The sequence below is a fragment of the Dama dama genome, chromosome 10 (genome assembly GCF_033118175.1).
Source record: "Dama dama isolate Ldn47 chromosome 10, ASM3311817v1, whole genome shotgun sequence".
Taxonomy (NCBI): Eukaryota; Metazoa; Chordata; class Mammalia; order Artiodactyla; family Cervidae; genus Dama; species Dama dama.
In genome coordinates this window covers 37,115,503-37,139,642 of record NC_083690.1, presented here as the reverse complement: position 1 = coordinate 37,139,642, position 24,140 = coordinate 37,115,503, and the positions used below count along the sequence as shown (strand labels likewise).

Here is a 24,140-nt window from a genome sequence, read left to right as displayed (position 1 = left end):
GCACAGTTTCCTTCAGGCAATTTTTGGGTTTACTTATCACATTTATTTATTACCACATTATCCTATAAGATTTGGTGGATTTGACAGAATATTTGGAACTTGTAAGACGTTAAATGGTAAACTTCATGGAAGAAATTAAACATTCTGGAACATTTTCTGTTTATTTATTCTGTGTTGCACAATACCTCTTTTCTTCACTGCAGGAAAGTACCTGAAGTTTGGAAGGCCCACTTGTAGCTAAAAGTGCTTGGAGGGGAATGTTGGACCATTTATACACAGCACGCTTTTCAGTCATACCTTTCTAACTTGCCTCTACAGAGTTAGCCTGGGAGGCCTAGCAAACTTGAACATTAAAACCATTTTCAGCAACTTTTCCCCTCAACCGCCTCTTCTCCTCCACTCTGTCAGTTCTCAGAAACACCAGATTGAGGAGACCTGCAAGATTTCACAACCTTGGTTGTGAGATTCCACACAGGACATGTGAAGATGAGTTTCAGGTATACCAGTCATAGAAAGCAGCAGGCTTTATGGCTTTTTGAGAGCTGATGCACAGAGGAAGTAAACAAACTAATCTGTGATTGAGCATCTCAAAGCAAACCCCCCCCCCCAAAAAAAGTGTGCCTTGCACTAAGTTTACAGGTGAATGTCACAGGTTGGAAAATCAGCTACCATTTGAGTAAAATGAAAGGATGAAATGCATCCTTTGCTCACTGTTTCATTTATCCAGTCTATTCAGGGACCGTAAAGTCTATCACCCTTGTCTGTAGGGCATGTCCACCAAACTGCCTGACAACAGAGACTTGAGTGTAGCTGAAAGTTGCTTATATTTCCATGATGCCAATGGAAATCTTGATAAATTTGTCCTTTTTCTTTTTAACAAGAGAGTAGGATTTATTGATGGGTATGAGTAAGGCGGGGACAACACCAAGGCTCTGATGCGTGCAGGGCCTGTTGTTTATCCAGAGGGCCAGGATTAGGGATGTGTTTGACCTCACAGCCACCCTGGATGAACTGCTTTTCTGCCACCATATTTTCAGATTCATCTGTAGTAAACTTAGGAAAAAACCCACTTCTTGGAGATACGGATCTTCCGATGACCAGTGAACTTGAATTTGGCCCTGCAGAGGGCCTCAGTCACATGCTCCTTGTTCTGCAGCTTGGTGTGGGTGGACACTATGACTCAGCCAATGTGGACTTTGGCCACTGTGCCCTGGGTCTTTCCAAAGACACGATGCATACCTGTCTGGAGCTTAGACTGGGGCCAGCATGTCAGTCATGAAATGTCCACTGGAAAAGTCTGGCTCCAAGGTCCCTTAGGGCAACCAGGCTGGTACACTACCAAGGACGCTGCTGTTTACAGCCATTGCACAAGGCACAGTTTGTATTTTACAGAAATAAGAACACTGTTATTCTCTAAGACTTGATTATGAAGATAGATTTAAGAAGAATTAAATCCTAAAGTCTGGTCAGGACATAGAAGGAAAGAAAAGCACAAAAATCTCCATGCAGATTTTAAGAACGATGTCACAATGGGCTCGCAGTAAGTGTTATGTTGTGGATTAATTTAAGCAAAATCTCATTATTGAAATGCATAAATTTCCACTTTCTACCTAGAATGAGTATCTCCAAATCATCTAAAAGTCAACTTACTAAATAAATATGAGTGAATTGCAGAATTGCAGCCTGAACCCCATAGGACCACTCAAATTAGAAACATTTATCAAGTAGTCACTCTAGGATTAGAACCATGAAGACTTCAGCTGCTTTTAGCTAATCACCATTACCATTTCCCACTCCAGTACTCTTGCCTGGAAAATCCCATGGATGGAGGAGCCTGGTAGGCTGCAGTCGACGGGGTCACTAAGAGTTGGACACGACTGAGCGACTTCACTTTCACTTCTCACTTTCATGCACTGGAGAAGGAAATGGCAACCCACTCCAGTGTTCTTGCCTGGAGAATCCCAGGGACGGGGGAGCCTGGTGGGCTGCCATCTATGGGGTCGCACAGAGTCGGACACGACTGAAGCGACTCAGCAGCAGCAGCAGCATTACCTTTTATGGGTTGTATAATTGTGGTGGGCAAGGATAAGATGAGTGAAGGTAACATCACTTTTGGAGTTGCTGATATTATTATCACGTACATGTTATCTCCCTAGTTTGACGATTCCAGTTCTCAGTCAGTGACTGACCAGCTCCAGGACTTATCCCACAGTTCCTGTGATCTGGCTTTCTACTTCACTTTATAGATATGGGACTTACTCATATGGACTTTTTAAGAAGCTGGGGATTCCTGGACCAAGACCTGTGCCCTATTTTGGAAGTACTCTGGACTACCACAAGGTACGTGTTGCTTAAATTCCCTCTTTTGATTCTCGTGGTTGCAAACCTCAGCTGAGTTCCATAGTAACACTGTCCCTCCTCAGAAGGAAGTTCTGAGGCTTTACACTTTCCAGAAGTGATATCATGTGGCCCACCTAGCACATGGCCAATTTTACCACACACCTCTCTTTTTAGTTGTTAGGATCCTCAGATTTTGTCTCAGTTAGATAGACAAGTTCTTCAGCTGATTCAGCAGAGCTCTGTCGCACACTACTCTCTGCCTCAGATTACCTTTCCTACAGACAAGAGGCTTGTTTCTCAGATACTGATTCTCTAAACAGAGGCCTTCATTGTCTCATTACTGCCTAAGAACTCTTGAACTTTTCTCCTTCTAAAAAAAGCAATGATTTATTTTCTATCTTTCCCAATGACTCCTTAGAAGATGTGCTACATGCCCAGTGTTCATCACGGCAGAAACTTAATGACAGGAAGGTTGTTTTTTTGTTTTTGTTTTAGTCGCAGAAGGGAAAATTCAGAGCAGGTTGTTTAGGTGGTGTTGTCATCTTTGTAATTGTGACCTCTCCCCATCTTTTCTGTGTTAGCTGGAAAACTAGGTGAGTCCACTTGTCATTTGTTCATTCACTCACTTATTTTCTCACTCAATACACATGCCTTAGAATTATTTAAATGTGCTGGACGAAAAAGGTTATTGGTGTCTTTAACTTGTAATTCTTCTAGAACTCTAGAGAGGGCTTATGAGATAAATGAAAAGTATGCTTAACTAGGAGATGCAACTGTATACAGGCCGCTTTAACTTTCCCTCAGCTTCAGTTTTCTCAGCAAAGACAAGGAGGTACTTAGTATTCACAGGCAAGTTAAGCAATTAGTATCTATAGTAGTTAGAGAAGATGCAAGAGTTATTTTGATTTCTGTTTCCAATATCCACTCTATTTCCTCTGAAATGTCTCTGAATAAGAACTTGCCTCCAATTACCCATGAAAATAGTAAGCCTGATTAAATGTTTCAAACATTCTTATCCCCAGAGAGGTAGGTTTCAATACATTTAGATTAATAATCAAATTTTGTTTCTTTTTGCAGGGTATTCAAGAATTTGACAATCAGTGTTTTAAAAAGTATGGGAAAATGTGGGGGTGAGTTTTCTGGAAGCTTCCATTGAATAACCTTGTTATAATGAGGCACCCCCTGTGGTGTGGAGGACAGGCTCAGTCCAGAGCCTCTTGGGATGAAGTCATTTAGTTTAAAGCTTTTGGAGGTTTGTTCTACCAGGAATCCCAGATGTCACCAGGTCCATAGGCTGAATCAGGTCTGGAGAATCACAGGTCATCACTTTTCTCCAGACTTTGAGGCCCAGGGACTCCTAGCATCACTTTCTGTCTAGTATTTCACTCTTCTCCCCTTTTCAATTTTCCTTTCTAATGTTACCTTTAATTGCATAATATGCATTTTTCCAGAACATTCTAATATATGTCCATAAAGGCATTTTATAACCCTTTTCCATAGTATTCACTTTTAATTGACAGACAAAATCTTTTATTTAAATTTTGGATTTAATATATTCTCTTGGCAAAAGAGCTGGAGGTCATAGGTAATAAGAATGGGAAACCGTTTCTGCTCATCTTTTTCCTTTCTGTATGAGTCTGGAGGATATTTTTGGTTTTGCTTTTAATTTTCAGCCAAGACATTCCAATAGAATTGCATTCAATAATTGTTTTATCTAGTATTTTTCTCTGACTTTGAAGAGATATGGGGTTTACCTAAGCCAGACTGTGTCACATGGGTGCTTTAGGATCTGTTGGAGGTTTGGTGGGAGCAATAGGAGAGGTGTCATTGGTGCTTCTTTGCCAAAAGCAAGTTGGAGAAGGCCCTCCCTCTCCGGACCTCTTCATCTTCTCTGATCGGGTCCTCAGAAACCATAGGGCCCTACTGAGTTGCCATGACCCCGAAAGGTAATGTGATTGAATGGGAAGAATACATAGCACTGGATCTCCACTGGCCCAGCTCCAACTGCCCCTCCCACATTTACTACTTGTGGAGTCTGGGTGGAGTCACTTTTTCATAGTAGATCCCAGTTCTCTCTTTAGAAAATTGTTCTCATGCTTGGATTTAAACGAGGACCACCTGGGAGAGCTTGTTATACAGACTTTGACCCCCCTCATCAGTACACCAAATCAGTATGATATGGGGTGGGGCCCAGGAATCTGAACTGTAACTGGTAGTGAAAGAAATACTAAGGCTGGAGTGACGTCATGAATATAAAGGGTCACCCAAAACACTAGCCCTTCTTCACCCAGGTGTTGTTTAAAAAGCATGATGGGAAGAAGGGAATCATCCAAGGTCAGTCAGGTGGAAGAGCAGATTAAGTGCCTCCTCAATCCCTCCTGTCACTGCTTCAGCACTGAATGCTCTTGACACCCACTTACACCCTCTGGGTTTTAGAATGGTTTTTGGAAATAGGCAGAAAAAAGTGCAGTGGTTCTCAGCAATTTTTACATGTGATCACAAAACCATTTGAAATTCATCTGTGAAGTCAAAGGAGGAATAGGAGACTTGTAGAAAATTTTCCAATTTGTTCTAGCCATTGCAAATGATTGATAGTGAGGGGGAAATGCCAGAAGATAGTGTAAATAACTCAGAGTAAATCTCATGCCAGTGGCCCATTCCCATAAACAGGCATCCTGACAGTCAGGAGATCAGGCCAAATTGGGATGTGTCGTATCTGAGGAGTCAGCTTTGTGTGGTAGGTGGGTCAAACGTGGGCCTGTCGAGCTGCTGGTGGATGTCACCTACATGGAGCCCGAGGCCCACGGGACCCATGCAGAAGAATAAATATAAGTAATGAAAAGAAATTTTTTTCTTTTTTTTTAATTAATTAAAAATTAATAATTTACTTTAAACTATTTTAGAGAATAGAAAAATCTTTTACAATTCTATTATCATGTGTGGAGCATTCCAAATCTTTCTGTTTGCAGACAATTGTCACATATTTATGGTCAGTGTGTCTACAAGTTTCATGTGCCTTTTTCATGCTTTTGACATATCTTCAAAAATTAGTGGGTAGACTCTCCCTAATTAATTATTTTTTCATTCTTAGACAGTTTTCTTGGCTTATTTACTAAGCTAACTTCCTCATTGATACTGAAATCTTTTAAACCTAGAAAAGTTATGAGAATAGCATAGGAAATACCCACGTACATAACACTTAGACCAAACAAATGTTCTAATGTTATTTCTAACCACAATTTCTAGGAGTAAGGATTACCTATATATCAGAATGATAGTCTGGACTTACAGTGTGGCTCCAGCTGGGGAATCCGTATCAGTAAATTTAATTAGATCTCCTTTCCTAACACAGGTTTTATGAAGGTCGACAACCTATGTTGGCTGTCACAGATCCAGATATAATCAAAACAGTACTAGTGAAAGAATGTTACTCTGTCTTCACAAACCGGAGGGTAAGCATCCGTTTCTTTGAGTTTAAATTTTATTTGCTTATTAAATACTTATTCTGTAATAATTTTAAGTATACAAGATGCTGTCAAGGGAGAAAATACAGGAAGGTGCTATGTTCTATACCCTTCATCCTGTTTCCCTCAATGGTTAGTACTTGCATAATTATAGTACATCAGAGTAGGAAGTTGACACTGATACTATCCACAGTGCTTATGCAGATTTCATCAGTTTTATGTGAATTCATTTGATGTGAGGGAGGGTGTCTGTGTGTGTGTTGCTCTATGGAAATTTATCATAGAGGTAGATTTGTATAACCACCACCACAATAAATGTACAGAAAACTTCCGTCCCCATAAGCTCCCTCTGTGTGTATGTGGGTGCTCAGTTCTGTCTGACTCTGTGACCCATGGGCTGTAGGCCATGGAATAGAATCTTCCTGACAAAAGTACTAGAGTGAGTTGACATTTCCTCCTCCAGGGGTTCTTCCTGACCCAGCAATTGAACCCTCGTCTCATGTCTCCTGCATTGGCAGGCAGATTCTTTACCACTGTGCCACTTGAGAATCTCAAGTCTCCCTCTTTAACTATTAATTTATAGCCACAGTGAGTGGCTTGTCTTTTCCTCTTATCAGGGTTTTAGTAGGGCAAAAATTTTTATTTTCATGAGGTCAATTTATTCTATTCATTTATTCTGTTTTTCTCTTTGTTTGAATGTGCTGTTGTAACTGTTGCATTTTTTAATTCATTTATCATTATACTCTAAAGTTTCAAATTTTCTACATTTTAAATTTAATATCTCTTTGGTGAACATCTTATTTCATTTTTGTACTTGGAAAATTTGAGTATATTGTTATCCTTTGGGCTTCCCAGGTGGCGCTAGTGATAAAGAACCTACCTGCCAATACAGGAGACATAAGAGGCAGGGGTTCAATCCCTGGCTTGGGAAGACCCCCTGGAGGAGAGCCTGGAAACCCACTCCAATATTCTTGCCTAGAGAATCCCATGGACAGAGGAGCCTGGTGGGCTATAGTCTATAGGGTCTCAAAGAGTCAGACACGACTGAAGTGACTTAGCACACGTAGCACACATGTTGTGTTTCCTATAGCTCTGAATTTCTTTAGAACAATTATTTTAAATTCCTTTTCAGGCAGTTCGTAGATGTTCATTTCTTTGGGATGACTTACTGGACAGTTATTATCTTTCTTTGGTCATATCGTGTTTCCTTGATTCTTGGTGATCCCTTATATTTCACTGGTGTCTATGTCTTTGGAGAAGCAGTTACTCTTTCTAGGCTTAATCAACTAAGTTTGATAAGGAAGAACTTTACTTGTGATGGAACACACTGAAGCGTGCTGAAGCCATCAGTCTAGTGGCATTGGGTGCCAAGTGTTGGGGGTGGAGTGGGGTGGGTCCAATTCCAAGGGAAAATGATTGGCTCTGGCAGCTGGGTCCAGAACACCACCAACGACATGATGTTTGACACCAATAATTGTGGAGAGTCCGAGCTGGCTCTAGGGATGGTTGAGGTCTTCAGCAGGACACCCAAGTCCAGTGTTAAGGGACCAGGGCAAGCAGAGTGGTAGCTAGAATTTTGGGGCATGCTCATCTTGTGGGCTGACTACAAGCACACGCCCAACATGAGGACTGGGGTCAGTGGCTGGGGCTGGGTCAAGTGTGGGCACAGAAGCAGCTTTGAGTTCTGGACTGTCAGTGTGCACTCGTGTGGCCGCAGGGACGAGCTACACGCACATGTGGGATTGCCGGCCAGTGACAGGAGTCAAAACTGGCTCCAGGCACCTGAGCAGCTACTCACTTGTTGGTGTGGGTCCTGGATCTCAGGACGTCACTGTCTGGAGCAGCTCTGTTGGGGGCAGAGGGACAAGACAGGACTCAGGCAATTGGAGTCTGCTAATGTAGAACCTCGGGGAGTGATCAGCAGCAGAATTTTCAGGGGTCTTCAGTGACTGTGCTGACAGTTGGTTTCCTCATAGTAAAGGTTCTGGGGGTGTTTTGCAGAGCAGGATACAGAGAACCCCAGTCACTCCTGCTGTGTGGTTGACATTGACAGCCCCTACCCTTCTTTCTTTGCTCCTAGTTGTCTCTGGATTTCTCAACTTTGCTAGTCTCTGGGTGGGGTGAATCCAAAGCAGGTCATTTGTGCAGTGTTCTGAAAGGCTGGGGAAACTAATAGCTCACCCTGCGGTCCTCTTTCCAGTAAGGAGAACTGTTTCAGGCTGGGGAGGCTCCTCTGGGCACTGAGCAGTCTGGCCCAGGGGACAGGATGATGCAGGCAAAATGAAGCTATTTTCTTTACCAGTTTGTGGGTTATCCTCAAGTTTTTTCACTGCTATGTTGCTGAAGCTTCTGGACTCCTGAGGTCTCTTAGACCTGGTTTCATTTATTTTGCACTAATTGTTATTTGTGGGGTGAGAGAAACTGGAGTCTCCTCTGCCATCTTGGTGATATCACTCCAGATTTCATCATTAATGTGTTTTTAGCTATAGGATTTTCTTTTTGTAGATGCTCTTTATCATGTTGTGTAAGTTTTCTTCTCTACCTAGTTTGCGACTTTCTATCATGAATGGGTGTTGGAGGTGTCAATTTTAAAACAGAATATTTGGAATATGGAAAAATGTCTCAAGCAATTTAGCTTGATAAGCCTGTCCCAAGCTGAGAAACAGAATTATATCTTTCCTTTTCCTTCTATTCCTGGGGGAAAACAGAAGAAAAAAGTATTTTCATACAATTGTAACATTTCTTCAGAATAGCAAATAGACTTCTTATTTTTGATGTATTCTACTTTTATTTTTAAAAAGTCCCATATCAAGAAATGTTTTGAATCCACATGCTGTAGACATGTAAAGAAAGAACTGGTCTGAGACAACATGCGTTTGTCAAAGCTATCAGCTCTCTGTCACTAGTTAGTTCCCTTGTACTCTGCACAGACCAGGAGGACAAACTAGGTCTTATTCCTGCCTATTCCCTTGGGAAAACCCTTTCTATACTACATGGGTCATTTGCACTTAATAGGATACTGAAATATGAAATTTGGAAACCACATCAAGTGGCTGGATGTCTCTCCTCCACACTCACAGAAATCTAGATATTTTGAATAAATATTTACTAAGCATCTAGCATAGGGTCTGCTACTAAGTAGACAGTCACTAAATATTAGTTGAATAATTGGTCCTTATTTAAGAAATCTTCCACAACTGTTGAGACTTCTAAAACTTATACAGGGTAAATATGTTTTGCTTTTGACTCTAGGTTTTTGGTCCAATGGGAATTATGAAAAATGCCATCTCTCTGGCTTGGGATGAACAATGGAAGAGAATACGGACGTTGCTGTCTCCAGCCTTCACCAGCGGAAAGCTCAAGGAGGTAAGAAAAGAAGAGGACTTTCAACTAGAAACTTAGGTGGTGCACTGGGAAGACCCAGAGGGATGGGATGGAGAGGGAAGCGGAAGGGGGGATCGGGATGGGGAACACATGTAAATCCATGGCTAATTCATGTCAATGTATGGCAAAAACCACTACAATATTGTAAAGTAATTAGCCTCCAACTAAGAAAAATAAATGGGAAAAAAATTTTGAAAAGAAACTTACGGAACGACTCTAGGGACAAGTAGAAACCGAGATCATAGTCTCTTTTCAAAGAGGAGTCTGCTGAGTTTGAGTTTCCTAATGTTTGTCTTTTATCTTTACATCCTAGAGAGACATTTTTAAGATTTTTATAAAATGTCAGTTACTACTCCATGCTTAGGAAAGCCAGGTCCTTTTAGGACTTGAGTCTCCACATTTAACTTCATGAGATGATATATTTTATGTCTAGATGTTCCCCCATCATTGCCCAGTATGGAGATGTGTTGGTGAGGAACCTGAGGAAGGAAGCAGAGAAAGGCAATCCAGTCAACATGAAAGAGTAAGTAGGGGTGAGGCTGCTGCTCCTCTGAGCTCCACTGAGAACTTCTTGCTGCCTACCATGGAGTCAAATTCCAGCTGCGTGTCGATCTAGTGAACAGACAGAAGTAGGTCATGTTACAAACCTAACGGGCCGCTCCAGAATGAGCGGTGTTTCATCAAAGAAAATCGGGCAGCCAGGAGAGAAAGTGTCTTTTGTGTACATGAGCCATAAAGAGCTTATCTTCTTAACTTGACTTTGTGGATATTCCAGAAGACTAAAATAAATAGTTTTGAAAAGAGAACATTATCGTGCCAAAGTATTGAGTGTAGAGGGTGTGGGACAGTGGCAGAGGAAAGCTCTTGGTATATATTGGCAGGTAGTGCATTGGGCAGTAAATTTACAATATTGAACTTGAAACAACTTAAATCTCTTCACACTTTTCCAACAGAAAATACTAAATATTAATTCTTAATCACTATTTGTTCTTCTTTCATCCTCAAACGACAGAGGGCCCTGTACAGGCTATGGGTGGAGTAACCATAGTTTTTGTTGTCTAAATTGAGATTTTTTTAAAAAACTATGCTATAATAACAGATATAAAGGAAGACTGTCCCAGGGAAGCTGAGGACATACAATCAGTTAGCCATGGGATTCCCTAAGTCAATCTGAAAGGACTTTTGTTAAACTCAGAACATTTTTAGCTCTTATAGTTCACAGAAATGACTCTTCCCTCAGGGCAACCACAGACCACTGGAGTTGAGGAAGACAGGTTTTTCAGGAGCCTTAACAGGAGTGTAAGACAAGGAGGGATGATGTTCCTGGCAACTCAGAACAGGGCACTGCTGTTCTGTAATGTGCTAAAGGGGAATCAGCTCCGAGTACAGGTTTTATGGTGAAGCAAGACCCAGGTCAATGTCCCCTCTCTTGACTCCCCAGGAAACGTTGACTTTTCCACAATTTGTCTTACTCAAACACATGAGTCCTTACACACTCATTATTGTCCATAGTCAAAACAGATTACTGTATTTACTGTCTGATTGTGTCTTTCTCTCTATGACAAGATCCCTGAATTCCGGGGGTAGGGCCCTTAGTGTCCCCGTCTCCCTAACATAGGGCCAGCTGCATCACTCACATGTTATATACACCTCAGGAGTGAGTGAGAGGAGCAGAGACTCTTCTATGATCCAGCAGGTGGTTCTGAGAGTGTGTGGCTCTTTTCCTGTCTGCCTGGGCATCAGATTTCACATGCATTTCCTGTTGCACATGTTGGACAAGGATAAAGAGATGTTGATTTTAACTGAATATGTTTTTCTCTCTACTAAGCATGTTTGGAGCCTACAGCATGGATGTGATTACTGGCACAGCATTTGGAGTGAACATTGATTCCCTCAACAACCCACACGATCCCTTTGTGGAATATAGCAAGAACCTCTTAAAATTTAGACCCTTCGATCCACTCATTCTTTCAATAAGTATGTGAACTACTTTATTTCTTAATCTTTATTCCTTCTTTCGTCCCTCCTTTCCTGCCTCCCTCCCTTCCTGCCTCCCTCCCTTCCTTCTTTCAATCCTTCCTTCATCTTTCTTTTTTTAAATAATAGGTGTAATAAGATGCAATTCACATACCACATAATACACCAGTGTGAAATGTATAATTCATTCATTTTTACATCCTACTTATCCATCAACAAATGAAATGGACATGGAAGTTATATAGAACATTCAGCATACACAATTGAATATTATATCTGTATGTGTGTGTGTGTGTGTGTGTGTGTGTGTGTGTGTGTGTGTATTCACAGAATTGAATATTATTCAACCAGGAGAGGAAGAAAATCCTGCCATTTGCAACAAGGTGGAAGGACCTTGAGGGTATTATGGTATGTGAAATAAGTCAAACAGAGAAAGGTGAATACTTATATAGAATTAAATTAAAAAAAAACAAAAAAAACAGAAACCTGGGTCTTCCCTGGTAGTCCAGTGGTGAAGGATCTGCTTCCAGTGCAGGTAACGAGTTCAATCGCTGGTCGGGGAACTAAGGTCCCACATGCCAGAGAGAAAACTGAGCCCACAGCCGCAGCAGAAGCCCAGTCAGCCAACATTTGTTAAATAAATTAATTTTAAAAATCCAAACCTGAAAAACAAGAAGAAGAAAGCCAAACTCATATAAAAGCAAGATCAGATGTTTTTGTTAGGAGAGGAGTGGCTTGGATTGGTGGGAAATCGGATAAAGGTATTCAAAAGATGCAATTTTTCAGCAACAACATGAAAGTACTGGCAGTATAATGTACAATGTGAGTATACTTAACACTACTGTGATTTACTATATTTGGGATTTACTAAGAAAGTAGATCCTAAAGGTTCTCATCACAAGAGGAAAAAAAATTGTAACTATATCAGGTGAGGAGTGTTAACTAAATTTATGGGGTTAATTTTAAAATACATGTTTGTTAAGTCGTTAGTCATTACGCTGTGCCCAAATTAATACAGTGCTGTATCTCAACTATAACACGACACAGTTAAAAGAAAGGTTTTCAGTCCTCTCAGAGATATATGTACAACCATCACTACTGTCCATTTTTGTCAACTCTCAAGCCCTGTACCTATCACCTTCCACTCCCCTTTAGCTTCAAGCAATCCCTTGGGCTTCCCTGATGGTTCAGCTGGTAAAGAATCTGCCTGCAATGCGGGAGACCTGTTCAATCCCTGGGTTGGGAAGATCCTCTGGAGAAGGGAACAGCTACCTACTCCAGTAATCTGGCCTGGACAATTCCATGGACAATCCATGGGGCTGCAAAGGGTCGGACACAACCGAGCGACTTTCACTTTCTCAATCTATGTTCTGTCACTTCAAATTTGCTTATTTTAGACACTAGAGATGATGGAATCATATAAGATGTGGCCTTTTGTGGCTGACTTCTTTCATTTATCATGAGTAATCTAAATTGTAGCACCTATCAGTACTTCATTTCTTTGCATGCCAAATAGTATTTCATTATATGGACATTCTGCATTTTGTTTACCCATTCATCAGCTGATGAACATTTGGGTCATTCACTATTAAGTATGGTGTTAGCTTAGTTTTTCGTAGACAACTTTCAACAAGTTGAGGAAATTCCCTTCTGTTCCAGTTTGTTGAGTGTTTTTATCACAAGGGGGTGTTAGGTTTTGTCACATGCTTTTTATGCATCTGTTAGATGATCGCATTGTTTTTTAATTCCTTTGGTATGGTTTATTATACAACTTGGCATTCCTGGGATAAACCCCACTTGGTCATGGTATGTGTTGCTCGATTCAGTTTCCTAGCATTTTGTTGAAGATTTGTGCATCCGTGGGATAAAGTATGTTGGTCTGTACCTTCTTGTGCTATTTTTGTCTGGTTTTAGTATCAAACTCATACACTTTGGAAGTGCTCCAATGTCTTCTATTTTTTGGAAGAGTTTGTTTAAAAATGGGGCTAATCCTCTAAATATTTGGTAGTATTCACCATTGAAACCACCTCTACCTGAACTTTTCTTCGCCAAGCTGTGGGCTGTTTCTTGATAACTAACTCAAACTTTGTACATTTTAATAGGTATATCAGACTGTCTGTTTCTTTTTGGATCACGTTCTGCAGTTTGTGTCTTTCTGAGAATCTGTCCATTTTATCTAGACGATCTAATTTATTGTCATACTGTTGTTCCTAGATTACTTTTTTATTGAAGTAAAGTTGATTTACAATGTTGCATTAGTTTCAAATGTACAGCCAAGTAATTCAGCTATGTACATACAAACACATATTCTTTTCCAAGTTCTTCTCCAATATAGGTTATTATACGATATTGAGTATACAAAGATTTCTTTATAGTCCCTGTACTTTTTAAAATGTCATTTGTAATCTCTCTTCTTTTATTTTCAATGCTAGCCATTTGAGTATTTTCTCTTTTTTCTTGGCCAATGTAGCTAAAAAAATCTTTCAAAGCATCAACTTTTGGTTTCACTGATTTTATCCACTGGGTTTTTTTTTTTCTATTTTTATATGTTATACTTTTATTTATTTTTTTTAAATTTTTTTATTAGTTGGAGGCTAATTACTTCACAACATTTCAGTGGGTTTTGTCATACATTGATATGAATCAGCCATAGATTTACACGTATTCCCCATCCCGATCCCCCCTCCCACCTCCCTCTCCACCCGATTCCTCTGGGTCTTCCCAGTGCACCAGGCCCGAGCACTTGTCTCATGCATCCCACCTGGGCTGGTGATCTGTTTCACCATAGATAGTATACATGCTGTTCTTTTGAAATATCCCACCCTCACATTCTCCCACAGAGTTCATAAGTCTGTTCTGTATTTCTGTGTCTCTTTTTCTGTTTTGCATATAGGGTTATCGTTACCATCTTTCTAAATTCCATATATATGTGTTAGTATGCTGTAATGTTCTTTATCTTTCTGGCTTACTTCACTCTGTATAAGGGGCTCCAGTTTCATCCATCTCATTAGGACTGTTTCAAATGAATTCTTTTTAACGGCTGAGTAATATTCCATGGTGTATATGTACCACAGCTTCCTTATCCATTCATCTGCTGATGGGCATCTAGGTTGCTTCCATGTCCTGGCTATTATAAACAGTGCTGTGATGAACATTGGGGTAAAAATCTTCTATTCATTATAGTTTCTTCACTTCTCTTTACCATTTTCTGCCTTCTACTTACTTTAAGTTTTGTTTGTGCTTCTCCTTTCAGAGTGTGAAGGTGGAAATTTAGGTTCTTGATTTAGGATCTTTGTTCTTTTAATATCTAAACATACAGCTACAAATATCTCCCTGAACACTACTTTTGCTATATCCCATTAGATTTGATATAGTGTGTCTTCATTTGTAGTCATTTAAAAGTAATTTTTGATTGCTCTCTTTATGTCTTCTACAACCCATTGGTTATTTAGGAGTGTGTTATTTAATTTCCACATATTTGTATATCTCTTAATTGTCTTTCTGTTATTGATTTCTAATTCTATTCCACTGTGGTAGAAAGACACACACTGTATTATTTTGATCATGACTATTTTTTTTAAACTACACAATTCACTGAAGTAACAGATTTTGGTCTGGTTTATCCTAAGAGATGCTAGTCCAAGAATTAGAGGCCATGAGGTGCCAGAATGCAATCCTGTCCTCTGGTCAGTCCAGAGATGCAGAGGAAACATTGATCTCACTACTATAGTGATGGTCCCTAGATGTGTGGACTTCGCCTTGATCAGTCATTGACTTGGAAGTCTGAGCAAAGGTCTAGAGGCAATGAGTCATGATTGAGTATCCTGGTGGTTTTACTCTTTTGACTGGTAGAGCAAATTATATTTGCTAAAGGTAAACTATATTTGCTAAATGCAAAGTAAAATTTGCATTTTCACCAAGCTTCCTTTTATCTTTTTCCCTGCAGTATTATTTCCATTCCTCAACCCAGTTTTTGAAATATTAAACATTACTCTGTTTCCAAAAAGTACTGTGGACTTTTTCACAAAATCTGTAAAGAAGATTAAAGAAAGTCGCCTCACAGATAAACAAACGGTAAAGTCCGGTGGCAGTGACGAGCGGGTGTTCACTTTTTGATAATTTATTGAGCTGTATACATATGACTTGTATACATCTTTGCATTTTTGAAAGATAGGAAGAAAAACTATAGAGTATAGAATAGGATGGTTCTAAAATGTGGGGGGCAATAGAAGAGGAAAAGGATGGGGAAGAAAATAAGATTATGAGCCAGAGAGCAGTTTAAATACAGTGAAAAGCATGCTAATTAGTATATGAGGGATAAAGGTTACTGATTAAAGATAATTTTACTGATATTTCACCACATATTAGCTTGGTAAAGAGTTACTTCAATGCCAAGCCTCATATGTTATAGGTTGTCTGATGAGAGACTCTATCAGATGCCTGATGCATTGTAGTCTTTTAAAAAGTTGAGCCCTGTCATAGTCTGAAGTGAGCAGGAGTCTTCTCTGGTCAATGAAGCCACAAGTGCATTAACCCCGTTTGGCCTTCATGAGGCCATGAGGCCAGCGCAAGGCTGTCCGCAGATTAGGAGAGATGGGCTGGTTACCCAGGATGTCGCTGAAGAATGTGTAGAGTCCTGGGAGGGTCACGAGTTTGTAGATGCTTCTGCAAGATCTGCTAGTGACCTATGCAATGTGAGGGAGTTAATCTGTGTGTCCATTCATTAAGAGTTAAAGTTGAAGGGGATAAAAGGATTGAAGTCATGGACCTATTCCTGAGCAAACAGATGTGACAGGAGAGAGCAGATCTGGTTAAGAAACTGTTTCAAAAGTCAAAGAAACCAAAGATCAGAGAGAGTGAAGACAAAAAAGCAGTTGGAAGTGACAGCTGGGTTTCTCTCAGGGAAGCATCATGGTCTGTAAGATTTGTAGGTGGGTGGTTTTGTTCACTGAGGACTCAGGCAATATTAGTTAGACTCTTGCTCTTTAAGGGGCCATATTCTCAGGAAAGAAGTTAAATATACACTCCTGATTTATTTCTATCTTCACAAGTAATTTCTAAAATTGATTTCTCTTTCTGTTTCCAGAATCGAGTGGATTTACTTCAGCTAATGATTAATTCTCAGAATTCCAAAGAAATTGACACCCATAAAGGTAACTGCGGAGAGCTTCACAGGGGCCACTGTGGGAAGTGCGATTCTCAAAATGTGCAGGAAGTTTTCCAGGCATGTGAGAATTTCTGCCAAATTGAAGAAAGACACTTGTGCAGAAAGAGTAGGCTGTGGTACTTCCTGGAAGTTTTCAGGCACAACTTTGTTCAGAACTCAAAAGGGCCAAGTATAACAAGGATGTCATGCCCTGAAGTGAATCATGGTCAGTGGATCACCTACACCTGAACCTCTGGGGAGCTTTGTTCTAATATAAATTCTCAGACTCCTCCAGATCCACATTGCCCCACTATTGGTGACCTTAACTTGGAACTCTTGGTTAAGGTTGTGTTTACGAGTTTACTCCACTCTAGAGATTATTTTTTCCCTTCTCTGTGAGAGAAGCCTTTGAGACTGGAAATGCACTGTTTCTCTTCAAATTGCCACCTACTTATTTTATCATTCATGGATGGTTTCTGACTAAAACCATCGTTACTGTGATGGTTATAACATGATGACTTTCTGATCCCATCATTCTTCTGTATTTACGAGTTGATGTTCCTTTGTAGGGAAGCTCTCCATTCTCTCTTGTTGGCTTACTTGTTCATTTATATTTATATAGCATGATCTCATGTACTCTCTTACAACACTTTTCATTTTGATTCTCAAATTCTTTCTGGTTTGTCCACTGGAGCTTTTTCAAGTAGGATCTTATATTCTTTTTTCTTTTCTCCTTTCTTCAGTTTAAATCTTTTTTTTAATGGACTATTTTTAGAATAGTTATTTTATAAGAAAAATGAGTGCTAAGTATAGAGATTTCCAATATACATCCTGGCCCAACTACACACAATCTTCCCCCTACTATCAAAAGACCACACCAGAGTTATGCATTTGTTACAATCAATGAACCTACGTTAATACATCATTATCATCAAAAGTGTATAGTTGACCTTAGGGTTCATTCTTAGTGTTATACATTCCATGGGTTTTGACAAATGTGTAAGGATGCACCATTAGCACATACAGACTTTCCACTGTCCTTTAAACTATCTTTTTCTAAGAACTTCCTCACTTTCTGGCGTAAGACAATCCAGATTTCTCTTACCCCTGGGTAGCCCTGGAATCAGCTGTTTTTTTTTAAAGGCGCTCAGGTTCCCTTTATTAAGAAATGGTATTTAGAAATCCCAATCTAGGATCTTAGGAATGCTCATTGCCTCTAGGGTTTCTTTGCTTCTAGATCTTTCCAGTGGACAAAGCTAATAACATAAAATATATTTATACAAGACAGTAAACATAAGTATTTCCATATCTACCCATAATAAGTGGTGTACACAAATTCTTTCTTTCCAACAAGAAAGCCCTGATGACTAGTTTATTCCATGACAAGGTTACTCCCACGTGTTTAATTTTAAGCTACCAATCGTCTGACAACCAAGTCACAAAATTCTTGAATTTTAAAAAATTTGTTCTGGAGCAAGAATGATCTGACACCAGCACACCACTCTAAATATATCTAAAACTGTGTTTAAATCTACTTCAATCTATAATATCTATCTAGATATGTAAGTACATGGTCCAATACATCTTTCTGAGATGAAGGAGTATTCTGTGTCCACATTGTTCAATATAGTAACCACCTGACATATGTGGCTATTATGCAGTTAACATGTAGTTAGTGCCATTTAAGTATAGTATTTAATTTTGATTAAAATTTAAATAGCCACATATTAGTACAGCTTTAAGCTTTTTTGAGTATCATGGGGTTTATGCTCACTGGGGGAAAGAATTTGATAGTTGAATTTACCCACAATAGAATCACAGAAATCATCATGGGGAAATCAGAATCTTGTAGATCTCTCTTCCACTCATTCTGTATTGTTTTTATTGTGAATCGCTTCGCTGGGGCAGGTACCACGTTGACTTGAGTGCTCTAAGTAACAAAGGTCCTACTTCAGTCCCATCAAATAGCTGAGAGACTGACCATGCTCGGTCTCTCAGGAGAAATTGAAGAGACCTGTTTATAATTACAAGGGTTTTTTTTTGCTGAGCATAAAGGAGAGTAAACAGTGGGCATATGCTGAGGAAGATGACCTTCAGGCCAGGATTGAATCAGCATTGATAATTCCACTCCCTGGAACTCATTTTTCTATGGTGCTACTGAACAATGTCCTTCCACAGACACATCCTTCCTTCTGGTATTTTAATGCCATTGATTAGACTAGGCTCGCTCACAACTCTAGCTTTTAGTCAGTCTCTGTGCCTATCTGAGATCATCCAGAGAAGACATGTGCCTCAGGTCTTCTGTTGCCTGATGCCTGTCAATTGCATAATCCCTGCTTCTTAGCCCAAGTATTACACACGAATCACCACATCTTATGAACGGTCAGACTCTGATTCCATTGTTCTAGCTTGGAATTGAGTCTCTGATATTCTAATAAGTTCCCAGATGTTGGTGATGCTGCTGATCCATGAGCACACTTTGAGTAAGAAGAGCCTTCTATTGTTCTCTTACGTTCCTACAAGCATGGTTAGATAAAAGATCATTTAATTTCTCCCGTAATGTGGCCTTACCCTTGTACAATCTATCAAATAATCAAGTTATACTTTAACTAGAGTAATTTAAATTATTCTGAAAGAGAATATGGCCCCGTATTACTTAGACTTAAAATGCTTTAAGCTTTCTCCAAGGGACATACTGATTACACCATGTTTGTTAGACAAAAATGCTGTCTCTTAAAATTATCGAACTGTGTTGCTGGGGAGGCAGCACAGTCAAGATCAGGGAGCCAAGAATAGTATTAGTCCAGTGCAGTCGCTCAGTCGTGTCCAACTCTTTGCAACCCCATCAACTGCAACGTGCCAGGCTTCCCTGTCCATCACCAACTTCCAGAGTTTTCTCAAACTCATGTCCACTGAGTCAGTGATGCCATTCACCCATTTCATCCTCTGCCGTCCCCTTCTCCTCCTGCCTTCAATCTTTCCCAGGATCAGGGTCTTTTCCAGTAAGTCAGTTCTTTGCATCAGGTGGCCAAAGTATTGGAGCTTCAGCATCAGCATCAGTCCTTCCAATGAATATTCAGCACTAATTTCATTTAGGATTGACTGATTTGATCTCCTTGCAGTCCAAGGGACTCTCAAGAGTCTTCTCCAACACCACAGTTCAAAAGCATCAATTCTTTGGCATTTAGCTTTCTTTACAGTCACATCCAACTCTCACATCCACACATGACTACTGGAAAAACCAAGCTTTGACTATATGGACCTTTGTCGACAAAGTGATATCTCTGTTGTTAATATGCTGTCTAAGTTTGTCATAGGTTTTCTGCCAAGGAACAAGTGTCTTTTAATTTCATGGCTCCAGTTACCATCTGCAGAAATTATGGACAGTGATAAAACTGGATTAAAATAATTTCTGCTTTTTTCTTATTTTTTTATGTATTTACTTATTTTTAATTAGAGAATAATTGCTTTACAATATTGTTGGGTTCTGCCATACAACAGCATGAATCAGCCATAGGTATACATATTTCCCCTCCCTTGGAAGACTGAGAATACAAAACACTCTCAGTTTGACTCTAATTGCTTTTATATTTTCCCCACAGGGATTTGGCAGTTTCATTTGATTTCTCATCATCTAAACTGTGATGTTTTATATTGATGTGTTTTATATAATATAAAATGTCTCTTGTCTCCTTTTAGCTCTGTCTGACATAGAACTCGTGGCCCAAAGTATTATCTTTATTTTTGGTGGCTATGAGACCACTAGCAGTATTCTTTCCTTCATTATATATGAATTGACCACTCACCCTGATGTCCAGCAGAAACTGCAGGAGGAAATTGATGCAACTTTCCCCAATAAGGTGAGTGATGATACCCGGAGAGAGAGGAGGAAGGTGAAGCCTTAGCAAGAATGCCTTCTTGCTGCTTCTTGAACGTATTTGCAGAAAGCATAATCCTCAAATCTTTTACCTGTGCTATTTAAGAAGGATCTAGGTGTACAAAACAAAGGGGAAACATAGATAATGCACTGCACACACGGGAATGTAGGTACTGTGGAAAAAATGCTGGTGTTGGCATATCACATATTGCTGTATGCCATGTAAAAAATCACAAAATCTTGGTGGAATCTAACAGTAAACGTCTGCTGCTGTAGTGTCTGCATGAATGCGTGCTTCGGGCTAAGTCGCTTCAATCATGTCCGACTCTTTGCCACCCTGTGGACTGTAGGCTGCCAGGCTCCTCTGTCCATGGGATTCTCCAGGCAAGAATACTGGAGTAGGTTGCCATGCCCTCCTCCAGATCTTCCTGACTCAGGGATTGATCCTGTGTCTCCTGCGGCTCCTGCATGGCAGACAGATTCTTTACCACGATGGCTGGACTTGCTGTGGTCTGAGTGTTGCCTGATCTAGGCTGGCCACGGCTAACTAGCTGGGCTGACTCAGCTCCACACATGTTCTACACATGTCTCATGTTCCACATGTCGGCAGCTCAGGGCAATGGTAGGTGTCAAGAAGCCCAATCTCGTGGGTGACTTTCACACAGGCTGCTAACACCGCACTAGCCAGCTTTCCACTGATTCAAGGTGAGCCACCTACGCAACCTGAATGAGAATGGGAGGGTATCACAGAGTTAGATGCAAGATAAGGATAGATCGTAGTGCCTACCTAAATTACAGGTGATGTGTTTTCTCTGGTAAATCTTATTTTGGGATTATTTCGGTGCAATAAGATGAAAAAGTCACTAAGAGACAGAGAGTAGTTAAAGCATTGTGTTCTCCTCTTTTTATAATAATACTTTTAATAACAACACCACTATTGGCTAATATTTACTTCTTACTATCTATGTCTATCTAAGCACTTTCCATTGATGAATGAATCTAACCTTCATAAAATTCAGTCTTAGTCAGGAGAGTCTAGGTTATGCCTCAGTAACAGATTAGCCTCAAAATCTCAGGGGCTCTCATAGCAAAGGTTTACTTCTAACCCACATCTACACATCCAGCATGGGTTGTTAGTGGAGGAATGAGTACAAGATTCTGCTCCACAGAGTCCCGTGGGGATATAGGCTGAGGCTCCACTTTCTTATAACTGCCTTATCTGAAACATTCTTTTTATCTGGGGAATGAGAACCTGAGAGTTACTCACTGACTTTTCAAATATTTTGTCTCTAAACTGACATAACCAGCTCAGTTCACAGCCCATTGGGAAAGCTGGTTTCCCATAACTTCAGATGGGCTGGAAAATATGGGGCCTACATGGAAGCTGGGTGAGCAGTGAGTGTCTCTGCCACACAAACCTCTGCAGGGTCAGCTCCATCTATCTCCATGTATCATATGAGAAACCTGAGCGACAGGGAGATGAAATACTTCCAGACACTAGTTGTGTACGTGGTGGTGATCAAGTCAAGCTGTGATCCAGGGTGTTGGCTCCTGAGCCACTCTTACCCTCCACAATGTTGCCCCTTAAATATAACCCCGTGTGACAGCCACATACCACCCTCACTAGTCTCAGTTCAGTTCAGTCACTCAGCCGTATCCGACTCTTTGCAACCCCATGGACTGCAGCATGCCAGGCCTCCCTGTCCATCACCAACTCCCAGAGTTTACTCAAACTCATGTCCATTGAGTCAGTGATGCCATCCAACCATCTCATCCTCTGTTGTCCCCTTCTCCTCCCGCCTTCAATCTTTCCCAGCATCAGGGTCTTTTCAAATGAGTCAGCTCTTCACGTCAGGTAGCCAAAGTATTGGAGTTTCAGCTTCAACATTAGTCCTTCCAATGAACACCCAGGACTGATCTCCTTTAGGATGGACTGGTTGGATCTCCTTGCAGTCCAAGGGACTCTCAAGAGTCTTCTCCAACACCACAGTTCAAAAGCATCAAGTCTTCAGCATTCAGCTTTCTTTATAGTCCAACTCTCACATCCATACATGACTACTGGAAAAACCATAGCCTTGACTAGATGGACCTTTGTTGACAAAGTAATGTCTCTGCTTTTTAATATGCTGTCTAGGTTGGTCATAACTTTCCTTCCAATGAGTCAACATCTTTTACTTTCATGGCTACAATCACTATCTGCCCAAAAACATAAAGTCAGCCACTGTTTCCCCATCTATTTGCCATGAAGTGATGGGACCGGATGCCATGATCTTAGGTTTCTGCAGATATCTGCAAAAACTGGAGTTCTTTGTGGTATGAGGAGAGCTGGCCCCTGGAGCTGGAGTGACTTGTTCAGAGCTTCAAACCTTCTGGTCACACCTGCAGGGACAATAGAGGACTCTTCCAGCAACAGAGGGTGGAATTGAGGGTTCTGATTCTCTTGTAACTTCCTCTAGAACTGAAACTCTATTGCTGGTAACACTCTGTCTTACTCTTCATTTGTGGGTTTGGTTTAGAAAGGAATTTGTTTCTCCCCAAATTATTTACAGAGTTTTCATTTAATGTAGTATTTCCAAACTGTATACCTATAATGAAAAGAATGAGCAATCAGGAGCCTTCAACTGAGAGCCTTCATGTTGAATAGGGGATTTGCTGTTTTACACATTCTCTTCACTTGGTACTTACGTGTGGCCTCAGTTTCAAAAAGAAACAGTGATTTTGGCCTATTTCACTTAAGAATAAGGGTTTTAGTCTATTGCTCACATTTGTTCTCCTAAGAAAGAAATACACTGCATGATCATGTGCAGGATTTCAAGCCCTAGTTAGGGCACTGTCCCAGTATCTCCCAAGTCATCACTATTCTACATCTCAATGGGCCCTTGAGAGCTCAAATGACATGATAGATACTAAAATGTCCATAAATGCTAGGGTCCTTGACCGATTCAAATTATTCCCTGGAGCACCTAACATTTCAATAGGACTACATTGATGGAGTTGAAGGTTGATTCAAAATCTTAATTTATCAAAATCTGTTTTTCTTTTCCGAGGCCCCTCCCACCTACGATGCCCTGGTACAGATGGAATATCTTGACATGGTGGTGAATGAAACTCTGAGAATGTTTCCAATTGCTGGGAGACTGGAGAGGGTCTGTAAGAAGGATGTGGAAATCCATGGGGTGTCCATTCCCAAAGGGACAACAGTGCTGGTGCCACTCTTCGTTCTTCACAACAACCCAGAACTCTGGCCAGAGCCTGAGGAGTTCCGTCCCGAAAGGTACAAGACCCTGGAGAAGAGACACCCACCCTTATCCCTTTTGGTGCTTGCATGTTTTGACAACTCTTCTTGTAGGTGTCAAATGGGTGACCATGCAATCATTTACTTGTATATCTTTTTATTGTTTAAAAGATTTTTCTCTTTAACTGTGTTCATTGTTTGAGTTGAATTATTCAAACTAGATTAGAAAAAAGAAAATTATTAGCTGTCTTTATTCCTAATACACTAAGATAGGCCTCATTAATAATGTGTGTCCTTGTGGACAGTTTTCTATGCATATATAGATTTTTGAAACTTTGGGTGGTATTCTTATATATTATTTAGTTCTAAACTGCTTAATTTATTTAATAATAAACTATAAACAATATTCTATGTACATATGTTTGTATGCATATTCCATAAGTTACCTTACTACTGTCTTATTCCAGGTGTATAGGCTTTTTATTTCCTTTAAGCCTTTCTGTCTATTCTCTGCTAGCTCTTTGAATTCACACATGTTCCCACATTCCTTATCTTTAAACACTGGCTGCTGTTTCCTCTTATTATTGTGGGAGTGCAGGCTGGGGACCAGAGGTCTCATCCCCGTGGTTCAAGCAGCCTCACTGAGGATGGAGGAGCACCCAGGGGCCCTGGTTCTGTCTGTGGCTGCAGACCTGGGCCAGCTCCCTTCTGTCTCAG

General features: G+C 40.4%; 1 protein-coding gene and 1 pseudogene across 1 annotated transcript in view; one reads left to right on the top strand and one right to left on the bottom strand.

The window, feature by feature from the left end:
- Positions 1-24,140, top strand: part of LOC133063801 (cytochrome P450 3A28) — an 89,294-nt gene that overhangs the window by 5,972 nt on the left and 59,182 nt on the right. The window contains exons 3-12 of the mRNA XM_061153604.1: positions 2,247-2,340; positions 3,418-3,470; positions 5,693-5,792; positions 9,057-9,170; positions 9,602-9,711; positions 11,017-11,165; positions 15,112-15,239; positions 16,252-16,318; positions 20,011-20,171; positions 23,236-23,462. Of these exons, the coding sequence (XP_061009587.1) occupies positions 2,247-2,340; positions 3,418-3,470; positions 5,693-5,792; positions 9,057-9,170; positions 9,602-9,711; positions 11,017-11,165; positions 15,112-15,239; positions 16,252-16,318; positions 20,011-20,171; positions 23,236-23,462 (1,203 nt within the window). The remainder of the gene's footprint in view (positions 1-2,246; positions 2,341-3,417; positions 3,471-5,692; positions 5,793-9,056; positions 9,171-9,601; positions 9,712-11,016; positions 11,166-15,111; positions 15,240-16,251; positions 16,319-20,010; positions 20,172-23,235; positions 23,463-24,140) is intronic.
- On the bottom strand, positions 1,296-1,392 carry LOC133064124 (small nucleolar RNA SNORA70; annotated as a pseudogene).